Below are 26,330 nucleotides of genomic sequence, written 5' to 3'. Positions count from 1 at the left end.
ATGGCTGCTTGAATTAAAAGCAATCAGTTCAAAAATATTCCGTTCAATGATGCCAACTGAAAAGTGAAACCCTTCTTTAGTTTTACAACAACAAATTTGTTCCATTTAGACCACTTGTCATTATAATCAGGGGCATGCAGCCCCCACTAGCGCCACAATTACTGTTACGCCGGCTTTTTTACGCGATGCTAATGTCTTTCTATACATTTCTTCTTTTGGGACACCACCCGAATGAGAAAAGACTGAAGAGCTAGATGTAGTACTGATTCATCAAGATGTAGCATTTCTATCCCTGTGATACGCTGACATGCCAGGGTAAATTAATACACATACGTTATGATATATAAGTTTTAGGATTTCCGGGCTACAGTTTTGAAACAAAATCCTGTCTACTATAGGACGTTTTCAGGGAGGTGGTTTCCCAATTGCATGTCTCCCTCAGTTGCTTAGTTCGTGATGGGGCTCGCTTAGTTCTTGAACTCTGTTCTTATGCAGAATTTTTGTATTGTTTGTGCCTTCAAAGAATGAAAGATAGTGCAAAAATGGAAATGGTTGGGAGAAATCGGGTTGCCTGTGCATGTGGTTTTAAATTCCGGAAACACATGACTTATTCAACCAATGATAATCGTCATTAAAAATTCTTAGATTCACTTCCGGTCACGGGATGGAATCGTGTGATGTGATTGGTTGAAGTATTGCACGCTCGACTTGCTTTTACAACAACATACATAACCCAAACACGAGAACCTGTCGAAAATCATGCACGTCGCGAGTTCCAATACAATCGAAAGTCATGATTTTTATCTTACTTAACGAATTCTAGAACCGCTCATTTAAAAATTTGCCCATAACGAATGAAATTTGGACTTTTTTCTGGTCAGTTTTATAAGAATAGCGTGTTTTGAGATTTTTCAAAATGGCGGAGTTTGTTTGTAAAGGAATGAGATTCGGGTAACTTTGCGCCTCTTTTGCTTAGTATTCCCAAACACTTGCCTTTCGGTTGAGAGATTTATTTGGCTTAAATGGGTACAGGAAGCTCGTTGGTACCAAATGGAGATTCTGATGATGATTTGGCCGAGGATGAATTAGGCGAAGAGCTTGGAGTTCTAAAGAATATTCCCGTCGAATGTTCGGCTCCGCAACGAAAGTCTGTGAGTCTCACAAATCCTCTTCGTTCGGTTGGGTCTTTTGGAAAGAAGAAAAGTTCAAGTTCCAAAGGAAAGATTATCACGAAAAGCTCAAGTCTGCGTTCTGCTCTTTCGTTTGACTTCGATAGCGAAGTTGATAAACTTCGAAAAGAGTACGAATTCTTTCGTTTTAGTAAGCAGGACGAAGTAACGGAGTTGCAAGTGGCGAAACAAAAACTACAAAGTGAGAACAGAAGACTTAGAGGTGAACTAAAAGTTCTACAGGCAACTTGCCTCAAGCTAAGAAATGAGAGGGAGATCGGTCTAGAGGCCGAAGAGCAAGCATTACAAAGAGCACTGGCTTTCGAAAAAGGTAGGAATTTTAATGCGTATTTTATATCTATAGGAATGTCCAACTTGACCTATTTAGTCACATTTCATGTTTAAATGACACTATTACTTCTTAATTGAATCGAGTGTGTATCTTATAAAGAGTTTTAAATGCTTCTAGTGCTAATGATTCAAAAGTGAGATAGGAACAAGAGACTTCAATCTAATAAATATTGTTTCAACTATTTCTACTACTTTAGTCTTGGGATCAAGTTGCTAGTGTGCACCAAACCTTAGTCGTCTATTTATGCGATGTTGGGAAAACATGAAATATCCCAAGAGGCACTTGTATGTTCTTATGCCAATGCTCCATTTTACAGTTCTGTTTAGTGACCACGAATAATAGTCCCAAAGTGAGGCTGAAGACTATTATTTGTGGTCACTGAACTGTAAAATGGAGTATTGACAAGTGGGATATTCTATGGTGTGCCAAACCATCCTGTACCTATTTTATGCCACGGCATTATTGAAATGCCCAGTGATACCCAGAAGAAACAGTGCATGGAATACCTTCATCAGGGGGGTAGCCAAAAATAATAATAATAAAGCTGGGTATTGCCTTTTAGGATTTAATTTTGCAAAACTTAGCAAAGCGAATGAATATTAGTGTATGAATTCCAAAAAGCCACCATTTTGTTGTCATGAAGGGGGGTGGGGGGGGGGGGGGCAGAGCCATGAAGAGCCATGGTCCCCTCGGCCCCCTGCCTATGTCCTTGTTCATGCAACGTCCTGGGGACCAGGGAAAAGGCATGACATTCGAAATTGTGGGGGTTCAAGATGTACCCAGAATAAGATTATAGTGATGCAAGTCCATGGAAAGTTGTATATAATGAAAGAGGTTTGATAATGGGACTCCATTGTATGTACATCCATTGCTGGAAGAACGGTACTTGTCCAGTGCATGAAGGGGTTAAAATAATGTTCAATTGAAGCATTTAATGATTATTTTTCAGAAAGAGACAAAGTTCAGCGTCAGTTCAAATTATACAGAGAAACTAAAGAAAAGGAAATTCAAGAACATCTGCAAAGCCGCCGAGAACTGGAAAAGAAGATTCAACACATGCTCAATGTACATGGTTTGGATGTCGCTAATACTGATGGAGACTTAATGGGAGAAGGAAATAATGTGACCAATGACTGGTGGATGTCGTCATTAGGAAGTGAACAAAGTCTTGAAGAACTAAGTCAGGCTAGTATTCTTCATGGCCCTGATTATAGTCAAGCTATTATGGAGAGAGATGGTGCCTTTACTACCGTTAGCAGAGGTATGGCCTTTATGCTATACAAAAGCATTCTTTACTGTATTATATAGATACTATATTCTATCAGGGCCGTAACCAGGGGTCTTGCATGGTGGGTGCACAAGAAATGGAAATGGAACTATATTAAAACTAACAGATGGAAAAGGGAGGGAATGAATGAGTCAGCTTAGAACCATCTGACTTGTATTATTTATTTATTTTTGTACATTTATTATATGCACACAAGGCTTTAGGTAATTAAGTGTTTACTAAGAAAATACGAGTGACAAGTGGGATATTCCATGGCTACTGGCTACTGGATTCATAATGTTGAGTAACTATACGGTATTTTGAGATGCATATCTGAAAATGCAAATTTCCTTTCAAAAAACAAGCTCCCCTAAAAATAAGCCAATCCATAAGGTATATAAAAGGGATGTCAATGCTTTTGAAACCCTGGCCCAGGAATTTGTTCTGTGTTTTTAAATTGGTAGGGGAGGATCCTTGTATGATGGAAGTAGTGTATTCCACTGGGTGGTGGGGTGGAGGGGTTAAATGTAAATAGCAATGCCTCTATTGCATGTTTTGGTTTGGAGCAACTCCTGTAAAATAAAGCTTGTTCCATTAAGAAAGGTGTTTGCTTTCATGTTCAAGATGACTGGAATGCAGCATTACTACAACCATCATCAGCAAACATACAGAAACCATTAGAATCTCCAGTGATCAGGATCTACATGTCTGCACCCAAAGAGATGGCAAAAGAAATGAAAACTTTTAAAGAGGTACAGTAATTCCAAAGAATGCAAACAGGCATACAATATACATGTACACACATTAGAGGGCTGCAATAAGAACCATGCAGTCTGCAAACCATAGCCGCTTCTCGATGAATCCTAGGACAATGAAAAAGTAGGTTTGCAAGTAGGTTTGTTTTAAGTTTGCAAGTAGGTTTCTTTAGAGTTTTAAGTTTGCAAGTAGATTTCTTTTGAGTTTTAAGTTTGCAAGTAGATTTCTTTTGAGTTTTAAGTTTGCAAGTAGGTTTTATAGCTTTCCATCCTAAACTCTGTTTTTTTAAACTTGTTTCATACTCCAAATGATGACCAACTTTCTTATGTTGCCCTCTTAGATATATTTGGAAAAGCTTGAGTCAATGTGTGAAGATAATGGATATTTTGTGGTCTTGATACATTTGGAAGAAAGTGGAGAAACACTTAGTGAGGAGGTAAGGCTGTTCTTGAATAAACATTTTCTGGTAGTAATACGAATCATTCAGTTGACCTTGCAGCATGTCGGAAAGCAGCTCAATTTGGAGGACATAACAATAGGTTTCCAATTCTCATGAGAATGAGATTCTTTTGTTTTGTACTCCAATTGAGTTGCTTTGATGTCACATTTAAGGGGACTATTGCAAAATCACTGTCTGGTTCAAAGTGTAGGACATAGAAGGTGAGACCAAAAGGCATTCTGGGAGATTGGGAAATGACATAATTATCCTCTGATTTGAGTTACACAGTCGATGTAAAACATGTAAAAAGCCTCCATTCTTTCTGTCAGGGCAACAATTTATGAAAATTCCATGTGTTGCTTCACTTGATACATTTAATAAAATATTTATTAAGGTACATGCTCTGATTTGATCTCAGTTTTTAGTGTTCTCTGTTTTTTAACCCGAAAATGATTTTGCAATTGAATGTGTATCTGGAAAACTCAACTCAACTCATCGATAGCATGTGATAAAAGAAATATTTTCACATTTTGCCACTGATTTCTTTAATATGAGCTAGACAACTTTCGTGCAACTTTCTAGACAACTGTCGTGACAGGGAAAATAATCAGGCAATACACTGCCATCAATCAGTGCATGTACTTTTGCCCATTTTACAGTACCTCAGTGTTGTTTCAATTGGCTCGTAGCAATGAAAACAGTAGTAAGTCATAACAGAACCAACTAAAATATTAACTTCAGTTATGTTTTTCTTTTTCTCTTTTTCAGGAATTCAGTGAATTGCTCCACCTTAGGCAGGACCAAATAAAGAAATGCAAAGTTTTTCTTGCTTTTCTTGGGAGAAAGTCTAACAAGCAAGTATTATACATATATTTACAATAATTTGACAGTGTGATGATGCAATTTGTCATCAATAAGAGGACAGACACATAAAAAGCTGATGTCAATTTGTTAAATGTGTTATTCTTAATATATGCTTTGCAGTGGTGTATTGAGCTGGCATTACTGCTAACAGAGTTCATAAATGATGATATCAGTATTTGGAAAAAACAAATTCCTGGTCCAAAACGAAAAGCAATTCATAAGGATTTTTCTTCTTTTTTATTCAAAACAGAATTTGTTATCCAAAGTGTTAATTGTTTCAGGAAGAAGTTACTGTAAATCATTGAGAACATTTTTCACTTTTATTTATGTTTTAATGGACAGTTTTTGTGAGTAGCAGTTGGACCCTGAGATATGTCACAACTCAAGAGCTCCACCCTCTTTGTAAATATTTATAGCATTATGATTTAACTTTCATCTATTATCTATAGATTTACCTATGACGAGTTTCAACATGGACATTTAGCAAATCCAGAGAAGAATTATGCCATATTCTGTTTTAAAAAACCTAAGAAGGACAGGCATGTAAATTTTATAGTAATCTATTAAGATTGAACTTCAAAATCCTGTTATACTTATATGTATTTATACATGTTTAATTTATTTTCTAGCAGTTTTCTTGTTGATGATGAAACTATTAATATGACAGAAGGAATAAAGAAGGAAGTAAGAAAATCAAAGAATCTAAAGGTTGGTCATAAATTATATTCACAAATTTACATTTTTGGGTATATTATTTTATTGTTTGTTCCAAATTTAACTAATATCATTAACTTTTTTATCATATTTGTATACGTAATAGGACTCCATGCTGTCCAATTAAGAAATAATTGGACGAGGAAAATTCCGAATAATTAATCCCATATCAACAAGACCTGTCCAATTAAGAAAATAATTGGACAGTTACCTATATGGGATTAATGAGAAGCTGTATAATTAAAATTATATATTCTACTGCAGTTATTTGACAATTTTGAGAATGCAGAAGAAGGAGCGCAGTTGGCATATGTTGAAATATCTAGATATCTTAAAAAGGTAAATAAATATTTTGAATATTAAGTGATAATAAATAAATGGGAAATAACAGTGGTTCCACAGATTGGCTCTTCTTTCACTGGTTCCAATTAAAAGTTAGATGTTAATTTTATTTTGAAAGGGAGGGGGAAAAACCGAGAAAAACCCTTGAAGCACAGCAGAGAACCAACCAACAACTTTACTCACATAACACAGAGAGTCTGGAAATTGAACCAGTGGTCGCATTGGTGAAAGGTGATCACTCTCACTGCTATGTCACTAATGTGCTTCCATTGGTTGTCTACTCAATTGAATGGTGCACCATATAATGGCAAATGCCAATGCTACATGAATTACAGGTGACAACAGTTTGGTCTATTTCTTAATATATTGACCAATAGTCTCCCACATACAGTATGATTTCAAAACAAAAGAAATTTTTCAAGATTGTAAGCAAGCTCAACTGTTTTTCATTAGAACTTGCCAGTATAGTTTCAATCTTATTATTCTTCCCACTTACATTCAAGATAATGGATGTATCAGATGGTAATAACACTATGAGAGATACTGATAAGTGGGTAGATCCCTATGGATTCCATTCCCTGGATGAACAAGAACAATTAGAAGCTCTCAAGGCAGCAGCTTATTGTCCATATGACATGGACTTTACAAAGGTGATTTGATTTTGAATGTTTTGTGCATGGTAGTTGTAGTAGCAGACACTGATCTGTCAACAATCTCTGACTCGTTGGTCTACTGATAGTTTTTGAATAACATGTGTCGGGTGATCTCAAAGTTCACCATTACCTTTGTAAACAATGCAAACTATATCTTGGAAACAAGGATGGCATAGCGGTAGTGCACTTATCCCTAATAGGGTCCTTATGGTGCAGGATGGCAATGCGGGCGACAACATTAGCGAAATTGATTGTCTATTATTTTACTCAATAAGCACCCCATTTTAGAGTGAAATGGCTTGAGCACTTGACGTAAAATGAAAATCAGCAAAGATAAGCCCTTGGCTTTGCTGTTCCTTTTATTACGTAAAACAAGGACATTTCACATCTTGCTTTCAATATTTCAACTAGAGTCTATTGAATAGCGCAATTAGTCCCTAATCTAGTCCCTATCTGCTATCTGCTATGCATAGTGCTCCACCTACTGTAACAACTTCAACCCCTTAGTGCTTTATAACTCCACACCTGTGTTTGTGTTTGTGCCCCCCCCCCCCCCCCCCCCCCTCCTGCAAAACATGCTAAACTCCAGTTTAATCTGTGAGTTAACTAGCCATGTCCATACTTTGTTGAGACCAAAAGCTGTTTTAGGGTGTGAAAATTTAATTTCCAAACCAAGTCCATGCTATTTTTATGTTTTCACATTGTGCTAAAGAAAAGCTATTTAGTAATACTTTTATTTTTATTCTTCTGTTTCTGTTTCAGTATTTCAGTGAGTTAAATGTTCATTTATCAAGCACAGGACTTCTATTTCCCATGCTAGTCATGGGTACTGAGGGCTCTGGCAAATCTCATCTTCTAGCCAAGTGGTAAGTCAACTGATAATTGCTCATGAAATAGCATATTAGGAGGGTTTTGGCAGGAGTCAGGGGTTAAATATAGCCAAACCTCTTCAGCTAGGGTATGATTTTCCCCCTTTTCACACCACATGCATGTTATTCCCTAGAGTATTATTTTTTCTTTGTTTGATAGTTGTGCATGAGAAGAACCATGAATATGGATGCGACTCAAACAAAGAATATTTTTGATCAAGAGAATGGCACATGGTCAGATATGGGAAACATTACTCCCAAACGAATAAAATGTATACACACTCACCTATGAACAAAATCATCCACACATCTTTTGAAAATACACATATACAAGCAAATTCAGAAAAAAAAAATTTGTTTCGATTAATTCAACTTTCTGGCTAGCAATCATATTTGAATTTGCAAATATTTTTTATGCAGGATCAATCTACAGCAGACCAGTATGCCAGGTCGTCTAATGTTGTATCATTTTGTGGGCACATCATCTTCATCTTCTGCCTGTCCTATTTTGATGCTGAGGAGACTAACTTTGAAGGTATATAGACATAGGGATGCACAGGTATATGGTGTTATTTATTAACTATCAACATCGTCACAGAATTAGACCTTGCACATTGCCATTGCACCTTGCACCTTGCACATGCAAGTAAATGTTAGCTTTAAAGTGCCCCTAATGCTTAATCACAGACCTTATGTAAGTTGAAGATATATTCATAAAATGCAAAAATCCGAAAAATTTTCGAAATTGGATGCATCCCTGATTTTTAAATGAGTTTTGAAAATGCACCTTTTCATATAAGGACCGCTCGTGCGGGAGACTGGTGCGATTTACGTCATTGGGATGATATGTTCCAAAAGTGAAAGACTTGCGCATTCTTCCAAGTTGGATTCACTCTTACAATATGTAAAAGCTCAATATTTCAGCAATTTTTTCTTTCTTAAAACTTTTAAAAACAGCACTCTTGACCCACAAAAAAATTGGTGTATCACCCCGATGAAGTAAGTCTATACAATTTTTCAGGCTCCTCGAATGCAGTACTGAAATTTCAAGAGTGAGTGGACATGAGAATTTTGCCAACTTTTTTGTGCCGAAAAAAATCAGGAATTCGTTTGAAATGAAAAAAAATTTTGAAAAACGTGCTTTTGACAATGTGAGGATTTGTTCTAAATTGGTCTGTAATCAGGCATTAGGGACACTTGTGAAAATCTAACAAACATTGTGGTGTACACTTAACAGGCTTTGTAGAATGGAAGCTATTGAGATATGGCAATGAAGAAGTGAAATGGCTGCAATATCATTATCCATTATTTATACTTGCTTATGCTATACAGTCTACCTATTTGCATTCGATCAGTTAAAAATAATTATTATTATTAGTTTTGAACTGTTAGAAATTTGTTTGATAGGAGCCAAAAATATAAATTGCCACATTGCCGTCACTCAAAAATTACAGAAATTATGATAACATGCAATTACGCACCACTATCCATTACATAAATTGCAACATGTTTTACCCCTAAAAAAAGCACTAATGGGAACACACAGCAATTTTTCTTAGAAATTTAATGCAACTCTTAAAAGAAAAACCTTTGATGCGCATGTTTTCTTGTTTTGCTGCTCCATTTTTAAAGGTCAGTTGGAATTACATTAACCCAGTTGGATCATAATCCCTTTTCTTTTCCATGTATATAAGTGATGGAAAAAAAATTTAGCTGATGTTTGAAAAGTTGGATCATTTGCACAAGCCCTTTTTATTTCCATGTATATAAGTGATGAAACAGAAAGAAAAATTAGCTAAAGTTTGAAAAACAAAGGGTTGCTATACACACTGGACTTACTGGACACACCATTAATTTGTTTTATTATCTGCATTTTATTATCTTTTCCATCTGCAGTTGATGCGCTACATGACAGCTTCTAATAATCTACCAAGTGACCCTGTCAATTTGGAAGAGGAATTTCTTCGTTGTTTGGAGAAAGTTTCTTCAAAAGTGCAAGGAGGAGTAACAATTGTGATTGACTCTGCTGACAGATTACAGGTAACAAATATGCATTTTATCTCTAATAGCAGTAGGACATTTGCATCATAACTACAACTACCAGAATCCATTGCACACCTTTTGTTCAGTTTACAAGCACCACTTGTCTTACTGATCTCATGAGACAGTTCAAATTTGAATAATAAAGGAAATGTTTGAAGCATTTTGGAAGTGATAGTCAAATGGTGCCATCACGCAAATGTACTATTAGTGGTTACTGATTGGGAATGACAAAAGGCAACTTAAGGTACACAACGTCTTGTACAGTGACCATGGTCCCATGTCCAGGCATTTTGGTTGGATAAGCAATACTATCTTGTGAGCTGTGACCGATTCAAAGGATGTCATTAATTTCATGCTGTGACAGTAATGTTTACAGTGTCATTTTACAGTGATGAAAAATTATGTATAGGTTTTGTACGACTCGAAACCCAAGGCAGCACAAGCAAAATCTGACGTAAAGAAACCTTGCATGAATAGTGATCCTGAAAGCTTTAATCATTTCAACTAATGTCTAATCAATTTTCTGTGTGAACATGTTCTTTCACTGTCAATCTAGTTAACCACTGCAGAATTTTTGCTTTCGATTTGCTGCAAATATGTCATAATATTTCAATTCTACGATGGTTTTGATTTGAAGAAATGTGTGTTTTTCACATTCAGGACTTGAACAGTCATATGCAGTGGTTGCTAGACCCTCTGCCTGTTGGCACTCGAGTTATCCTGTCTGTCAACAGTAACACCTGCCCACAGGCTTGGAAGTAAGTATGCATCTATTTCAAAAACATTTCTGCGTGATCTTCTTGATAGTGACATTTCGTGTATATTTATTATATCTCTGCTAAAATGTTAAATTATATGTATCTTTCTGTTTCAGGCTTTGGCCAACATTAAACATCCAATCGATAATATTCACTGAATCTAAAAAAGCTGATATAATTGCTGCTTTCTGCAAGAAATCAGTTCAGGATCTGGTAAATTTCTTATATTTTTTCTGTTCTGTCTCTGTCTTGTTGCTGTTGTTGTGGCTGTGGCTGTTGCTGTTGTCTTCCTTGTTGTCCTTACCACTCTCTCCCTCTACCGTTACCTTTTTTGCAATGTCGCCTCCATTTGCTTTTTGCTCTTGTTATCAGTCATTGTGGTCGTGATTCACTGTGGTAGTGATTTTAAAATTTGCACAAAAGGCAATAAAAAGTCATGGCATTTGCATTCCAGCAATGAAAATTAATGGCATTTGCATTCCAGGCAATGAAAAGTCATAGCATTTGCATTCCAGGCAATAGGCAGTTGCTTTCCAGGCAATAGGCAGTTGCTTTCCAGGCAATGGAAAGTCATGGCATTTGCATTACAGGCAATGGAAAGTCATGGCATTTGCATTCCAGGCAATGGAAAGTCATGGCATTTGCATTCCAGGCAATGGAAAGTCATGGCATTTGCATTCCAGGCAGTGGAAAGTCATGGCATTTGCATTCCAGGCAATGGAAAGTCATGGCATTTGCATTCCAGGCAATGGAAAGTCATGGCATTTGCATTCCAGGCAGTGGAAAGTCATGGCATTTGCATTCCAGGCAATGGAAAGTCATGGCATTTGCATTCCAGGCAATGGAAAGTCATGGCATTTGCATTCCAGGCAATGGAAAGTCATGGCATTTGCATTCCAGGCAATGGAAAGTCATGGCATTTGCATTCCAGGCAATGGAAAGTCATGGCATTTGCATTCCAGGCAATGGAAAGTCATGGCATTTGCATTCCAGGCAATGGAAAGTCATGGCATTTGCATTCCAGGCAATGGAAAGTCATGGCATTTGCATTCCAGGCAAGTGGAAAGTCATGGCATTTGCATTCCAGGCAATGGAAAGTCATGGCATTTGCATTCCAGGCAATGGAAAGTCATGGCATTTGCATTCCAGGCAATGGAAAGTCATGGCATTTGCATTCCAGGCAATGGAAAGTCATGGCATTTGCATTCCAGGCAATGGAAAGTCATGGCATTTGCATTCCAGGCAATGGAAAGTCATGGCATTTGCATTCCAGGCAATGGAAAGTCATGGCATTTGCATTCCAGGCAATGGAAAGTCATGGCATTTGCATTCCAGGCAGTGGAAAGTCATGGCATTTGCATTCCAGGCAATGGAAAGTCATGGCATTTGCATTCCAGGCAGTGGAAAGTCATGGCATTCGCATTCCAGGCAATGGAAAGTCATGGCATTCGCATTCCAGGCAGTGGAAAGTCATGGCATTTGCATTCCAGGCAATGGAAAGTCATGGCATTTGCATTCCAGGCAATGGAAATTCATGGCCTTTGCATTCCAGGCCATTCCAGACGTCATTTACACGTGTGTGTGATTCAAAAGGCGCCAAAACTTGTCGATCGTTTACAAGTATTATGAGCCACACTCACCGGGCCTTTCTGGGCCGATCCAAACGCGTGTAAATGACGTCAATGTGTTTGATTGACAGCAGTCTATTGCAAAGTGCACGTCGCGATTTTTGTCTGGGGTGGCCGCGTAGCAATGCAAATGGCGGTAACTAAACTGTAAAGCTCATACCCTCAGGAGCACCAACCTAAGGGACTGCCTTATTCATGTTTTCAGGTGTCTAAGGCAGTATTAGATTGCTCATCCGATGCAGTTCGTAACCCTAGGTTTTTATATTTGCTGGCTTCTGAGATTAACAGGTTGGTATTACCGTTTCGCTACTTTCTACAATTATTAAAATGTAATATAATATATATGTATTAACTACAATGATTACAACAAATATAAAGTCAAATGTACAAATAAAAACTCAGTCTATCGTTTTCTCAAGTTTGCGTGCGCCGCATCCAAATTGAAGGAACTTGACGGACCACGATACCAGAACACGAGTATTCATTTTTTTTTCTATAAGAATTCATAAAATCGATTATTCTCCTCTTTAAATTTAAAACTATATTCTCAATTTTACTGAATTAGCGTTTTTTAGTTTTGTGGCCCGTCAAGTTGGAAGCGCACGCAACCTTGAGAAAACGGTCTTTTATTAAAAACTACATTATAAAATTGATGTTCCATTGTTTCCAATCATTAATCTTGGGAATCTCGGAAATCTTTGTTCCCTACTGTACCTTTCATAATATCAAAGAATTATTGTCTGTGTTGTACTTGTTTATCCGTCGCCACTTATAACTGAATTTGTGTACTATCTGTTTAATTCAAACTCATTCAGTTGTAGGAAAAATAGCACTGAATTTATTGAACAAAAACTGGCGAAATGTTTATCTATGAAGGTATGTAATGAAGCTACTGATTATCGTCGGTGAACTTTTACGATCGAACCGGTTTCGAAAGAACGACAAAATGCCCATATAATGGGTTGTCCTGGTAGTTTTTAAAAGAAGAGTATTATTCTGTGTTTCAAACAAATAGTTGGCTTGTAATAGCATGTTCCCTAGTTTTGGGTAACGCAATCTCCTTGCTCCACTGTCCAGGGAGCGGGAGTGCATGGAGGTAGAAGCCAGAAATGATTGCATCAGTTCTGCTTTCTGTTGACCCATTAGCCTTGCTTATAAGTCTTTAAGTTAAAAAAAGAAACAGGACTTCAGGTCTGCACAACGTAGGGTCGTCCTCCATGTAAAGAATCATTAACAATCATGATCCCTCGCTCCTTATTTTACCGTTTGCAGGACAACTTGGAATTGTTGCGTCATATCCTTGAAATGACTAGTCAAAACAGTACTGATACGAGCGAAAAGCTGAAGCAAGTAAGATAAATTATATCACACAAGACGTTGAATGTTAATTTGTTCCTTTTTCTGTCAAAGCGAATTTGAATTGTAATTCTAAACTTACTCTGATGGACACGTCTTGATGCAAGGCTAAGCTGGAAATACAAAAGAAATGCCTCAAATTCCATCAAAAACCATTTAAAACAGCAAAACAAAAGAGTAGACCTCCTTACTTGCACCGAAGTATTGATTTTCCATTTCAGATTATGTGTCATTCCCTATAATATCATTCCCTTGTTTAATGGTTGCGAATGAGAAGACACAGGAATAAGGATACAACTCAAACAAATCTTAGTCTCAAAAGAATGACGTGTTCTGAAATGGGGAAAAATTAAAACTAGGTAAAGAAGTCTATTATTATTTTAAAAACTAACGTTTTTTCTTCTTCGTCCAACTTTAGATCTTACAGCATATTGCCTTATCAAGGAATGGCCTAACAGAGTCTGAGATATTTAGCCTAGTTCCCATGGGATGGACAGAGTGGCTACAGTTGCTTACTTTGCTTCAGGACAAGCATATAGTTACCACACGTGTGGGGCTCATCGTACTGGAAAATCAACAGGTGGGACCCTTAACTGAACTTCGTAAATTGTGGACTTATATGCTAGCCTAAGAAAACCGACGTCCTTTCGACTCGACTTGTTCCCATGCGAAAGGGAATAAAGTTGGGGAGTGATAGGACGTTTGTTTTTCTAGGCGGCTAGTTAAATGCTAGAAGTGCAGTATTACTTTTTTCACGTGTTTGGTTTATATTTATTATGATGTTAGCATCCACTTTCTATCATGGTAGTTTAAGACGAAGAATTACCAGAGCATTTTGCGATTTTGGACATGACATCTAATGAAAACCCTGATCTCTATAGACCCATTGACCTGTTATGCAATCATGTAAGACGGAACGACCTCATTGTATGACTGAGGGTGACATTTATAACTAACATTTATGGCTAATATTTTTCGTCCCTGAAATGACAATCTAAGTTATAGATATTATAATTTTTCCATTTTTCTGCTGTTTTGATTGATGACATCATGTAACAATGAAATGGGTCATCGAACCAAAATTTGAACCATTAATATGGATCGTACAACATCTTGTAGTATAGTGGATACTTTTTGTGTTGATAATCTGGAATGTGTATTTTTTACGACTGATTTTCCCCGAGTTCGGCCTTGACGACGGCTGCAAAATAGGGTGACCAAGGGTATGTATCCCTGGTCTAAAATCCCCTTTCTTAATTTATAGATACACGACGCCATCTCTGTGTTTTACCGTCTAGACGAGGATGCAACAGAAACTAGAGCAGTACAACAAAGACTTATATCATTCTACAATAGCAAAATAAGGTATACAGCTGTACTTAGGTTTTATTTGTCCGTACTTCTCTAAACGATTTTGAGGCAAGTAAGAAAATAGACATACAAATAATGAAATGAAATAACGAGACTAAGGTCAAACGGCAAACTTCGCATGAGCCGAACCTAATGACATGAAAGATCACCGCCTTATTAACTAATGTTTTTCAATGCGAAGGGCTCATGTAAAGTTCGACGTTTGACCTTAGCCTTAGGTTTTACATGTTTACGCATGACCGGAACTAGGCGGGTACTTGTCCCTTAGGTTTGTTTGATATTTGTTGTATCCCGAAATGTATCGTTTGATACTTATTTATTATACTGTATTTAAGGAAATGCCGTGTAACACATCGCCTTATCGATGAGATGCCGTGGCTGCTTCAGCAAACTTCTCAGAAGGAAAAACTAAAAGATTGTCTCTTGGATATGAATGTCTTTACGAGATTCTTTGAAAGGTAAATAGAAAAAATAAGCTAATTGTTTCATTCTTTATCATGTATTCATGCAATCTCTCTAAGATGAAGCGCAATTTGTTTCTGTACTTTTCCGTTGGTGGACGCATGCGTACAAGCGAGTTATCTCCAAGATCACTCTGTGACAGCGTGAGGTTTACAAGTACTACTCTTTCCAGTAGACCAAGGCAGTTGTGATTTTTTATCGCCTTCATAGTGTCTGTTACATATTAAGCACAAATAAATACATTTCAAATCGTTCACGTGATGCCAATGTTGTTCCACGTTGGAATTTTTACATCACGTGACCGAATCGCAGTCAAGTTTAATCACGTGATTTAAAAATTTTCCATTTACAAAATTCGCATCACGTGGTCGATTTGAAAAGTACTTGTGCTAAAAAAATCACTATAAATAGGCCTACTAGGAAAAGTAATAAAATGAATATCTCCGTTTATCACTTTTATCAATTGTACATTGGTTCATTTATAGAGGTCGTGTTTGTGAGTTGGTCCAGTATTGGAAATACATTGGTGAGGAACAATCTCATCTTGGCAAACTTTATCTGGGAGTTATCAACAACATGGAAGGAGGTGAGTATCATAGTCAGTCATTCATATTAAGAATCATCTGTTTATATTAGCATAGTTTGGACCCAAAAATGTCTGTAAGATTTTTTGTTTCCAAACCGGGCGTTTGAGAAGAGACTCTTTGAAGGGATTTGGAGGAATTTTGGGAAATGCAGATAATGCTGCATTAGAGATAATTGATTGACGCAGGGGTCTATTTTCTCAGTGTACTATTCTATTATTCACGGCCGCTTTAATCGTTTAACTTTTTAAACAATTTCCAGTGAGTGAGGACCCATCTGCAAGTGTAGCTGAGTTGTTTGTAGCTGTTGGACTGTTTTTGAAGTGCTTAGGATTATTAAGCCAGGTAACATATTAGATTGTTGTGTCGTAGACCTCTATATTGGGCGTAATGTTTCCCATTTCAGACAACGTGTCATTCCCTAAAGTATCTTTTTTTTTTTTTTTTTTTGTGCATGAGAAGACATAGGAATAGGGATACAACTCAAACAAAGAATCTTATTCACAAGAGAATGACACGTGGTCTGAAACAGGAAAATATCAACGTCTCAGTGTCTCAATTTTAAAGTGGCCTAATATGCTATACATTACGATTACAGAGTTCAACTAGCATCCATTCCGTCAAGCTAGCTCATCACTGCACATACCTGCCTCTATCCCACTTTTCTACCTCACTCCCTTCAAAAAATGAATTTTTGCTTTAAATGTTGGAAACTAAACAACCATATCACACTTTGTCATTATCATGTCTTTATCTCTTAGGCAGCTCCGCCGCTCCACAAAGCGTTAGAGATCCGAGAAACTGTTTTAGATCCTGACCATCCCCTTGTAGCTCATTCGCTTCATCATCTGGCCGAGCTTTACGCCCACTGGGGCAATTTCAGGTTAGAAATTTTAGTGGGATTTTAGTGTTCTTTATAGTTTATGTTATGACAAAAGAAAACCTTATCTTAAAGTGGAATAACTTGGTTTGACAATGAAAACGCCAGATTATTTGTAATATTTTTGTAATATAATCGAAGAATGATGTAATTTTGTTATTTTTACTGTAGTGCTGCGGAAGCATTTTACAAACAGGCAATTGAAAATACTCAGAACATATATGGACTTGAGCACCATTCTCTCGTAAAAGTACGTATACTAATATTAATTTTAAGACAGTTCACGCTAAACCCGAAGAGCAGCCTTCAACCGCAGGCTACGCACTCCTGTTTTGTTGCGATTTTGTTGATTTTGTTGAAAGCCCAGTAGGAAAACGGGAGAAAAGAAATAAAAGAGCAAAGAGACACCTGCGGAGGAGGCTAACCCGAATGGCACGGAGGGCGCAGTTCTAGGCTTAATTACATATTCGTTAGAAAATAAAGTCTTACTCTCACCATGATGCTATTGTATTCATTTGAATTTTATAACTTGATGACATAAAAGAAAGATTGGTATCTTAATAACCACAGCGGAGTTTAAATTCTACCATTTATTGTTTACTCTTTAGGACCTTGAAGGTTTGTCATTATTGTACAAGAAAAACGAAAAGTAAGTACGCATCTAATAGACCCTTTCTTGCAGCTTTGATGTAATCTTTTCCCATCCACGTGTCACTCTATTGAGACTAAGAGGTTTTGTTTGAGTCGCTGTCATATTTATGCGTTGTCTCATGCAACCGTTAAAAAATGACATAATGCTCTAGGGAATGAGGCGTGGTCTGAAATGGGAAAACACTGAAAGGGTAAATTCCTTTGTCTCTTCGTTGACACAACGAGTTCTTTGTCGTTCAGGGTTATTCTAGATTTTGTGTAGAATATTCATATGTTCCAGTAAAGGTCCGTTGAATTTAAAAGTGTTTGCATTGTTGAAGTTGTGCATTCTTTACTTTACTATTGGTATTTGCGAATATTGTGACGCTAAAATGGGCCAACCCAGAGTACGAATTCGAAGTAGTCTATTGATCTTACGACGGTCCAGTCACGTACATTTCTGTCTTTGTTACATTTGATGTATTTCTCCCTTCTTTGTTTACAGGTACAGCTTAGCAGAAGTTCATCACAAACGAGCGATGTCCATTCGACGAAAAACTGGAGCAATGGTAATGTTTAGTATATTACAAAAGTGCATATTAATAAAAGAGGAAATGCAATTCCAGGCTACGAGATAAAGGCTTGCAATACTTTGGCAGTCGTGTTGGTGATTTTGCAATGGTTGATTTATTCACGAAAATAAAATCGTTCGATTTTCTCATTCGGTTTTCTCATTCATGCCACTTTGTTTTATGGCTAAAGACTCATTGGTACTGGCTTAGCCTCGTTTTATAAAAACGTGCTAAACTTGAACAAATGAGTCTCGTGGTCTTCAAAAACAGCGGTATGCATCAAATGCGAAACTGATGTATTCCACGACTATAAAAGGAGCCTATTAGCCGTTCCGAAGTTGAGTAAGAGAGTGGGTCATTTTGAAGCGCTGTCACATTTTGCATGAGCAGTCTATTTATTAAGTCAGCTTGTTTTTCTGGAACTGTGTTTATATTGTTATCAATGGTACTGAATTTTTTCTTTCAAGGCTGAGAACCAGAATCTGAAGCAAAAGATGCTGCAGGTTGAAGAACTTGTCCTTGGTCCTGCAAGTAGTGAAGTTGCAAAATCCCTGAATGAATTAGGAGTTTTACTCTACCTTCAAAATAACCACGAGTAAGTGAATCAATTCCTGCTGTATTTGTCCCTTCGATTTCGCACCCCTTAAAAGATCTTTCATAGGGAAGCATAGATTGCGTAGCGGTGAGAGCGCTCGCCTCTCACCAAGGTGACCGGGATTTGATTCCCGTACTCGGCGGCGCATGTGAGTAGAGTTGTTCGTTGGTTCTTTCCTTTACCTCAAAGATTTTTTTCCAGTTTCTCCTGTTTCCCTCTATTCGCAAAATTCAACTTCTAAATTATAATTCGACCTATCGGTAGCCTTATCAAGTGGGTTGCAAAACCTGTTAGGCTTTTCCCTCCACCATGGAGTGGTAAATCCCATTAGATTTTTTAATATCCATTTTTTGTCTTTCTCCTAAACTGAAAGGTCTTTTTAAATGCCGTTATTAATTTCAGAGCTGCCCAGTCATTTCTTCAGCGTGCTCTTGATATGCGGGAAGAAGTTCTAGGTAAAGATCACCCAGATGTTGCTCAGTCGCTTCATAACCTTGCTGCTCTGCACAACGATCTTAAAATGTGAGTGTTCATGATTTTGTCAAATACTGGTCGTGTTGATATGAAAGTTATGGGGGATTACAGTCAAAATTGTTTTTAAAGTCAAAATCTTATATCTTGAAAATGTATTCAAATTTGACCAAATTTCGACTGTAGTCCCCCCTAAGGACTAAGGCAGATAGTTACTGTTAAAAGACTAAAAAATCGTGTTTTTCCCCCCTCTCTCCAGGGGTGAAAAAGCAGAACCATTATATGAAAGAGCTTTGGAGATTCGTATGAAGGTAAAATTATGAAGTAATTAATCCCTTATATGTATTATCCTTTAGTAGTAAAAAGGCGTTTTCTGTCATTTTGTGTCATATAATTATTAAGTTGTTTTTGTCGCTTGGAATTTTTTCAATAAAAAGTTGCTTAAGAAAATTTGGGGCGTCCGAGGAAATCTCTACTTTCTCAAAACACCGAGGGCTCATGTTCAGTAGCAGCATTGCTTTTTAGTCGAATGCCAGTTATTTGATTGTGTAGTTCTATCTTCATAGGCACAACAATATTCCCCTTCACAGTTACCTACGCCATATTGAAAGGTAACCGTGTCTGTGTCTGTAAAGCGAGAAAAGAAAGGCAGTGACCTTGCAATGATAGAGACATGTGAATAATTGTCCAAAGGTGTTGTCCAAAGGTCTCTATTATTGCAAGGTCACAACTATTTTCTCTTCGATGCACAGGCACAGTTACCTTTCAAAATGGCGCTGGGAAATGCGAAGAGGACTAGTAAAGAAAGCAATGCCAAATCTGTTTAGAAAAGAATCTCAGAATCTCTCGTAAATAAATCCCAATCTCACATTCCCTCTGCTTCTGATATATGTATTGCTTTCTTTGTCTTAAAGACCCTACCACCGCACCATGCGAGTCTAGCATCCACAGTAAAACATTTGGCCGTTTTGTACAGAAAACTGGTAAGTCGTCATATCATGCGGTAGGGCTTCTACTAGACCATACAACTTCAGCGATCGGAAAAACGCGAACTATTTAGCAATTCTGAATTGCTCAACATTGTTGAAGCATACTATCTCTTGTATTCTTTTCATAGGGCAAGTATGCTAAAGCTGAACCACTTTACAGGTAATATTAAGTTATGAGTTTGTCTTACCTAAAAGCAGTCTCCCTATTTTTTGTTGGTCTTTATGCTTTTTTATTTTTTTTTACCGACGGCAAGAGTTATGACCAAGGCATAGAAACCACCGGTGCATTTTTGGACTTGAACTTTAGCACGTGAAATTAGTAGGGGTTTGGGTACGAGAATCATGCTACTGGTGTGACTAGACTTGTTACTACAAAAAGACATTATTCATTGTGGTGCTATTCTCACTGAATAAATTATCACTAAGCAGTATAAATTAAGTCGACACACATGACTCATTGCATAACGTCGTTTGGACCTTCGAAGTACGAATTTTGCTCGCTGTCCCCACCTCCGCCACCAGCCAGAGGCCAACATTCTAGTGCTCTATGCATGCTGATGAAACACAGCGGACGGGACTTGAGGCGTTTATGCTGACGGCAGGTATTGTGGGACAAAGTTTAGGTTTGTTGTATTCCATTTGTTTCGTTTTGCCGGTGCAAAGACAATTTCAAAGATATCATTTGTACTGAGAGCTCACGTGGCGTAATAATTTGAGTTAAATTGGCCTGGGTAGCCAATATGAGTAGGGCTAGCGGCCTGGAGAGCCACGAGTATGTTGCGTAATAATTTGAGTTAGATTGGCCTTGGGACCTAATATGAGTAGAGCTAACGGCCTAGAGAGCCGCGAGTATGTCGCGTAATTGAGTTAGGTTGGCCTGGAGAGCCAATGCTGCCTGGAGAGCCGCGAGCAGAGTGTTTTGTATCCAATACTTGTGTTGTACTGTAGTAAGTTAAAGGGCTCGGAGAGCTAGGGAACTCGGCTAGCTCATGCACGAGAAGACTCGAGAATCTATAATTGTGTGGGTTTGGAGTCCAGGGAACTCGTCCAGCTCGAACAAGCTCAAAAGACTTAAGAATGTTTGTGTAGGCCTGGAGTTCACGAGGGAACTCGGCTAGCTCACGAGAAAAGTTGAGAATATTTGTGTAGGCCTGGAGTTCAAGGAACTCGGCTAGCTTGCGAGAAAACTTGGAAATATTTGTGTGCCTGGAGTTCAAGGAACTCGGCAAGACTTCGATATTCATACTCGAAATACAGAATTTTCGGGTTCAAATGGGCTAGAATTCTGGAGTCCATCCCAGAGCATTTAATTTACGGGCCATGAGTTGATGCGTTTTTGTAAACATTTCATTCCAAAACTGTGTAAACCACGAGGGAATTCGAATAGGTTAAGTGTCGCGATTAGGGGATTAAGAAGTTCATGAGGGATTTTCAGACTGTGCACTCTGTGACCGCCAATACTTCCACGTGTTTTCGTGCCCCTTTTGGTTATTTGTTCACGGTTCCTGTCGCGGTTCCAAGGCTGTCGCACTCCACAGCAAGAAAACGCTAGTGTTCAACCAGTGCATGGTCTTGAAATATTTTTATTAGACAAAACACGGTGAAAACTACAATAAACGATTACAATAATGAGATGAGGAATAGGAATCACTTAGGCAGGATAAGGTACAAACATAATAAAATTCTGAGGTAAAACCTTACATCTTTCGAGCGTAAAAAACGCCACAGAATAGGTTGCTATCAATAGACGTCACTTCCGGTAATAGCTCTTTTTTGATGGCTTGTAGAATCCTGGAGGTTGTTTTGATCTCTTGTTTTCTGGTTTGATGCGTGAAAATAGTCAAATACAATAGTTTGAGGACTTATTTTGATATGTTTTGACTTAGCATCCGCTAGTTGCCCCCCAGTCAACTCCAAAAAGTCACGTGATTGATAGTAAGCAATACAGAACAATGTTAAGACTTATGGTGGCTCGACTGGGTTTTGTTTATGGCGTACCTTCGAAGTTTAAAGGGGAACTGCGTCGCTGCCAATAAATTAATTTCAAATAAATTATTATGACATGTCTAGAGATAGATTCAAGTTTTAGGTGATATACAATTTATCATGATCGGAGTTACCATAGCAATACATTGACATCATGTCATTTTTTTATATATTCCATTTTTGGCGAAATTGTTTTAAAAATTGTTTAACAGAACTTAAAGTTCATATGTTTGTCTTCAAGTTAACGAAGTTTCGAAGATTTGTATGGAAGCGTTTCGAAATAATTGCCGTCGGAACTTTTGGGCAACAAAGATGTAAACAATCCAAAGCAATTAGTTCATGTGACCGAAACCTTTCCTTTCTGGACTTGGGAAAACCTTTTTTGTTCATAGTGTTGTGTTACTATTCCACTAGTCCTTCTGAGAAATGGAAAGAAATCGCGTTATTCGATTTCGAGAAATATGATTTCAAGCCTAATTAGTAAAGTGGTACCTTTTGATATCTTGTCAAAGATTTCACTTGTCTTTACTAAAAACGGTCAAACTCAATAATCCGATAAATTTTTTTTTAACTTCCAAGTCAGTTACTTTAGATAACGCATTTATATACCCTAAAGTTTCAAGTTCATTGAAATAATTTAAAACCGTCAAATAATATTGTATTGTCGGGGACAAGGAGCGGATCTTGCCCCATAACTTAATCATACTGCGACGTGATAATGGCTTCAGTGAGAATATATTACAATGCTTTCCCATTATAGATCACATGTCATTCCCACATGTCATTGTTTGAAATATATCCATATTCATGTGTCTTAATAGACTGCGCAACCTCAGTAAACAAAGAAATTATGTCTGTGATGGAATTTTACGGCCTTGCAGTGACCAAAGGAAGTAAAGGAACTGTTCGCAGTCTACTTTTCTTTTGGTTACTTGATCTTGATATTATCTTTTGGATTAAAACATCAAAAAATACATATATCACAAAAAATACATATATCACAAGATACGAAACCGACTCAGTCATTTCATTTTCACATGTCAGACAAGCGCTTGAAGCTCGTGAGAAGGTGCTTGGAGAAAACCATCCAAGTGTTGGAACCGCACTGAATAACCTGGCTGTTGTGTTATGTCTTCAGGTATTTATTAAATCTGCCTATCAATCGCACGCGTGGAATCGCACAATTTGCCTTCGCGACAAAGTAGGGTTTTGGTGGATGTCAGTAAAGTGTTCACATGACATTGTCGTAAAACACGAAGTTTTCAAGGGCACGTGCCTCCAGCAAGCATATATACATAAATACATAAACTTTGTTATTTCTGTGACAGGCTCCTTGTGTATCGCAGGGAGTATACTAATCTGGGACACCATACCAAACCAACTTCGTCACGATGACTGCGCGCACTATTGAGAAGAACTATATAAGAATAAGATGCTTTGGTTAGAGTGAAGGCATTTAAGCCGTGAAATAAAAAAATACTAGGCAGCTTGTAATAGAAGAATACTCAGACACATAAGAAAACAATTGAATTAGGGTGTACTTATGTAAGGGTTGAATGACTTCACTGTAATTCCTACTCAGCTTGAATTTGGAAATGCCTCATGTCTAACGTCGAACTTCGTGGGAGCCAAACCTAATGACCTCAAAAAATACCGCCTCGTTAGCCATTGTTTAAATTAGGTTCGGCTCATATGAAGTTCGACGTTTGACCGGACAAGTTCCAATTCTGGCAGGACATTGTCCGATGTTGGTCCGGCCGTTATTTTAAGCCCTGATTAGATCTGTGCCGCCATCTCACAGAGATTATAACCCGTGATATATTTCGTTTAGAACAAACAATCTGAGGCACTACCTTTGTATGAACGCGCCCTGCGAATTTATGAAGAAAGACTGGGTACGAATCACCCTCGAGTTGCAGAAGCTCTTGTCAACCTTGCCAAGTTGTATTATGATCAGGTTAGTTTACTGTTTGATTAATAATTTGTTTGTATGAGAAAAAAAAACAACAGATATTGCAAATTTAGATCTAGTGGGAACAAATAAACAACTACAAAACCCAAAAATCTATTGAATAGCTTTTTCATCAACAACAAAGCTTCTTGAAGTGTAAGCTTACTTCACATCTAATTCCGAATGGTGCAAAGCCTTCAACAACCTAGAAAATAACCCGGCTTAATTTTGATAGTTTTGCATGTTTAATCTGCATGTCATACGCCGAAAAGACAATTAACTGTAAACTCAATAAGTTTTCCTACTCTTTCGAAATAGTGTTCATCCAATTTCTAACAACACCAAACAAGTTATTTTTTGTTTCCGTTATTTCGTAATTTTCGACGTTCTTGCTATTCTTTCTTTCTTGCAATTTTGCTATACACTGCCTTTTAAAACTATATTCTCTTCAGTTGAGTGCATAAATATAGTGATAATAGCCCACCTCTTTCCCCTGCGGCACTGAACCTTTTCTCTGCTTCTCCCAGTGCCCGAATTGTTAATTTTAATGGTTAATAATTTGCGATGTACTGTCTAATCTAGAATGACATTACATACCTTGGATATAATCAAGGAGTAAACCCAACTGTTTTCCAGCATTGATCAATCCCTTTGCTACTCTTAATGCTTGAATTTTTAATTCTAATATTTACTAATTTGCAATGTATGATCTACAACGAACTTTCATGACCCTTGACTGACCATTTTTAACGTATTTTTGCCATCGACGTTTAAAGGGTTTGCACGAGACAGCTGTTCGTTTTTATAAACAAGCAAGTGATATACAGAACCGAGAGTCTCACCTTTCACCACGTACACGCCCAAACTCTGTGGGAGCGTTTGACAGCACTTGCAAACGTCCATCATCGTTTTGTCGCCCTGACGCCATGTCTGTAGGATAGGGTACTCCATCTTTAAAATATACTTACGACAACAATGACGCCTTTTACTGGTACTTCTTCATTAGTTGAGCAGCCGGCACTTGATTCTACTCTTTTGCGTGCTATACATTTCTAGATAAGTGGCTTCATGTCTTACTTATCTTGATTGTATATTCACTTCTTCCCCGTTGCTCCGCCCCCCTCTTGCTCGTCGAAGTTCCGTACAACGTTTTGACGTCTTCAAATGGGAGCGACTCTTCTTTTCCTATATAACTGGCTTTTCTGGTATAATTTATTTTTATGAATTAAATTAATTTATATTAGTTCACTTCTTTAAACAATTGAAATAGTATATGTCAATTACTTCAGGATTTGATTAAAACAAAATATTACAAATATTTCAGCTCAAAACTTTAAAAATTATCAAATAAAGAGGGTTTAAAGTGAACCTTTAAAAAATCTAAACTATACTGACGTAAAATACTAATATGCTACTGAAGCATAAATGAATAACAAATTTTATTCAATTTTTTAAAAGCGACATTTTGGAAAATCTTGTAATTTTTGCAATATAAATTTTATGTATATACATAATTGATTGTAAAGTATTTATTCTCATAAACTAACTTAAAAATTACCACTTTACGGCGGCACTCAAGTAGCCTCTGATGGTAAATAAATTTCTTTTCGATACTTTATAAAACACGATATATTCGACTTGTGTATTTTTTAATTAAGTAGAAAAAATTTAAAATTTCATAAATTATATTTTACGAATCTTTAGATTAAAGAGCCCTTGGACTCACGATTAGTGCCCGTTTGCTCCCTAGTTTACTTATCAAACGACAGCGCATATAAATGTTTTAGTAGACTTTCATTCTCGAGTATAGCCAATTCCAGATTGAAGAACCCTCAGGTCCTGTCCACACGTATCCGGAAATTTTTGTATCCGGAAATTTTTTTTTGCGGATACGAAAATGTTCGTATCCACACGCAGGGTATTCAAATCGTTTTCGAATCGTTTTCACTGTCCACACGTATCCGGAAATTTATTGATCCGCCCTGATGCACGCTAGTGCCTAGTCCCTTTGACGGATAGTTTTTCTAATTGAGCATGCGCAAAGTCGTGTTTACGTCAGCATATTCGAAAATTTGAGGATACGACCGTCCACACGTATCTGTATTCGGAGCGTATTCGAAAATTTCCACTCTGGAGACCGTTTCGAAAATTTGCGGATACGGGCACAAGAATTTCCGGAGACGTGTGGACTCAACCCGTATCCGCAAAAAAAAAATTTGCGGATACGAAAATTTCCGGATACGTGTGGACGGGGCCTCAGACTCAATAATAGTCCCCGTATGCATCCTGGTTCGCCTATCAAACGACAGCGTATAGAATAGTTTTTACTAGTCTAATAAAAAGATATATATTTTCGTCAGACGTCAAGACGTCAACATGATAGATACCATTTGGAAGTTTTCAAGGAATCGTAAAAACAACAGTGCGTAAAGGCGTGTTTTTACTAGACTTGATTCGGTACTACGATTGCCACCATTAAGTATGTCAAGTACATCTCGAGTAAGACAATTCTTTACGAACTGTCGTTTATTCGTTTTATAGTTCATCGTATCGTAGTTTACATTGAAAGAATATTCAATAAAGATGGTACTATTCTATTAAACGCATTAAAAGTTAGCAATGAAATACC

At 37.4% G+C, this 26,330-nt stretch overlaps 1 protein-coding gene across 1 annotated transcript; it reads left to right on the top strand.

Moving 5' to 3' along the window:
• The first annotated feature begins 722 nt into the window (after positions 1–722).
• Positions 723–26,330, top strand: LOC116307115 (nephrocystin-3). Its single transcript, XM_031717264.2, has 34 exons — positions 723–1,500; positions 2,471–2,782; positions 3,413–3,540; positions 3,885–3,980; positions 4,752–4,837; positions 5,297–5,386; positions 5,477–5,555; positions 5,826–5,900; positions 6,407–6,553; positions 7,319–7,422; positions 7,846–7,960; positions 9,322–9,465; positions 10,129–10,226; positions 10,343–10,439; positions 12,060–12,142; positions 12,670–12,730; positions 13,127–13,204; positions 13,629–13,790; positions 14,475–14,575; positions 14,917–15,039; positions 15,529–15,629; positions 15,890–15,972; positions 16,389–16,510; positions 16,679–16,757; positions 17,116–17,156; positions 17,643–17,706; positions 18,177–18,304; positions 18,707–18,826; positions 19,035–19,086; positions 19,690–19,758; positions 19,893–19,924; positions 22,795–22,888; positions 23,582–23,707; positions 24,478–26,330. The coding sequence occupies exons 1-34, from the start codon at positions 1,023–1,025 to the stop codon at positions 24,640–24,642; spliced, it is 3,933 nt and encodes a 1,310-aa protein (XP_031573124.1). The 5' UTR covers positions 723–1,022; the 3' UTR covers positions 24,643–26,330.

The sequence above is a fragment of the Actinia tenebrosa genome, unplaced genomic scaffold, assembly GCF_029948245.1.
Source record: "Actinia tenebrosa isolate PJP-AT-01 unplaced genomic scaffold, QUT_ActTen_1.0 PGA_scaffold4__44_contigs__length_22323623, whole genome shotgun sequence".
Classification (NCBI taxonomy): domain Eukaryota; kingdom Metazoa; phylum Cnidaria; class Anthozoa; order Actiniaria; family Actiniidae; genus Actinia; species Actinia tenebrosa.
This window is presented reverse-complemented; position numbering and strand designations above follow the sequence as displayed.

Coding starts and splice junctions, on each gene's coding strand:
- LOC116307115 (XM_031717264.2), top strand. CDS start 1,023: ATGGGTACAGGAAGCTCGTTGGTACCAAATGGAGATTCTGATGATGAT. Junction 10,440..12,059: donor AGAAATCAGTTCAGGATCTG/GTAAATTTCTTA, acceptor TCATGTTTTCAG/GTGTCTAAGGCAGTATTAGA. Junction 13,205..13,628: donor CGAGCGAAAAGCTGAAGCAA/GTAAGATAAATT, acceptor GTCCAACTTTAG/ATCTTACAGCATATTGCCTT.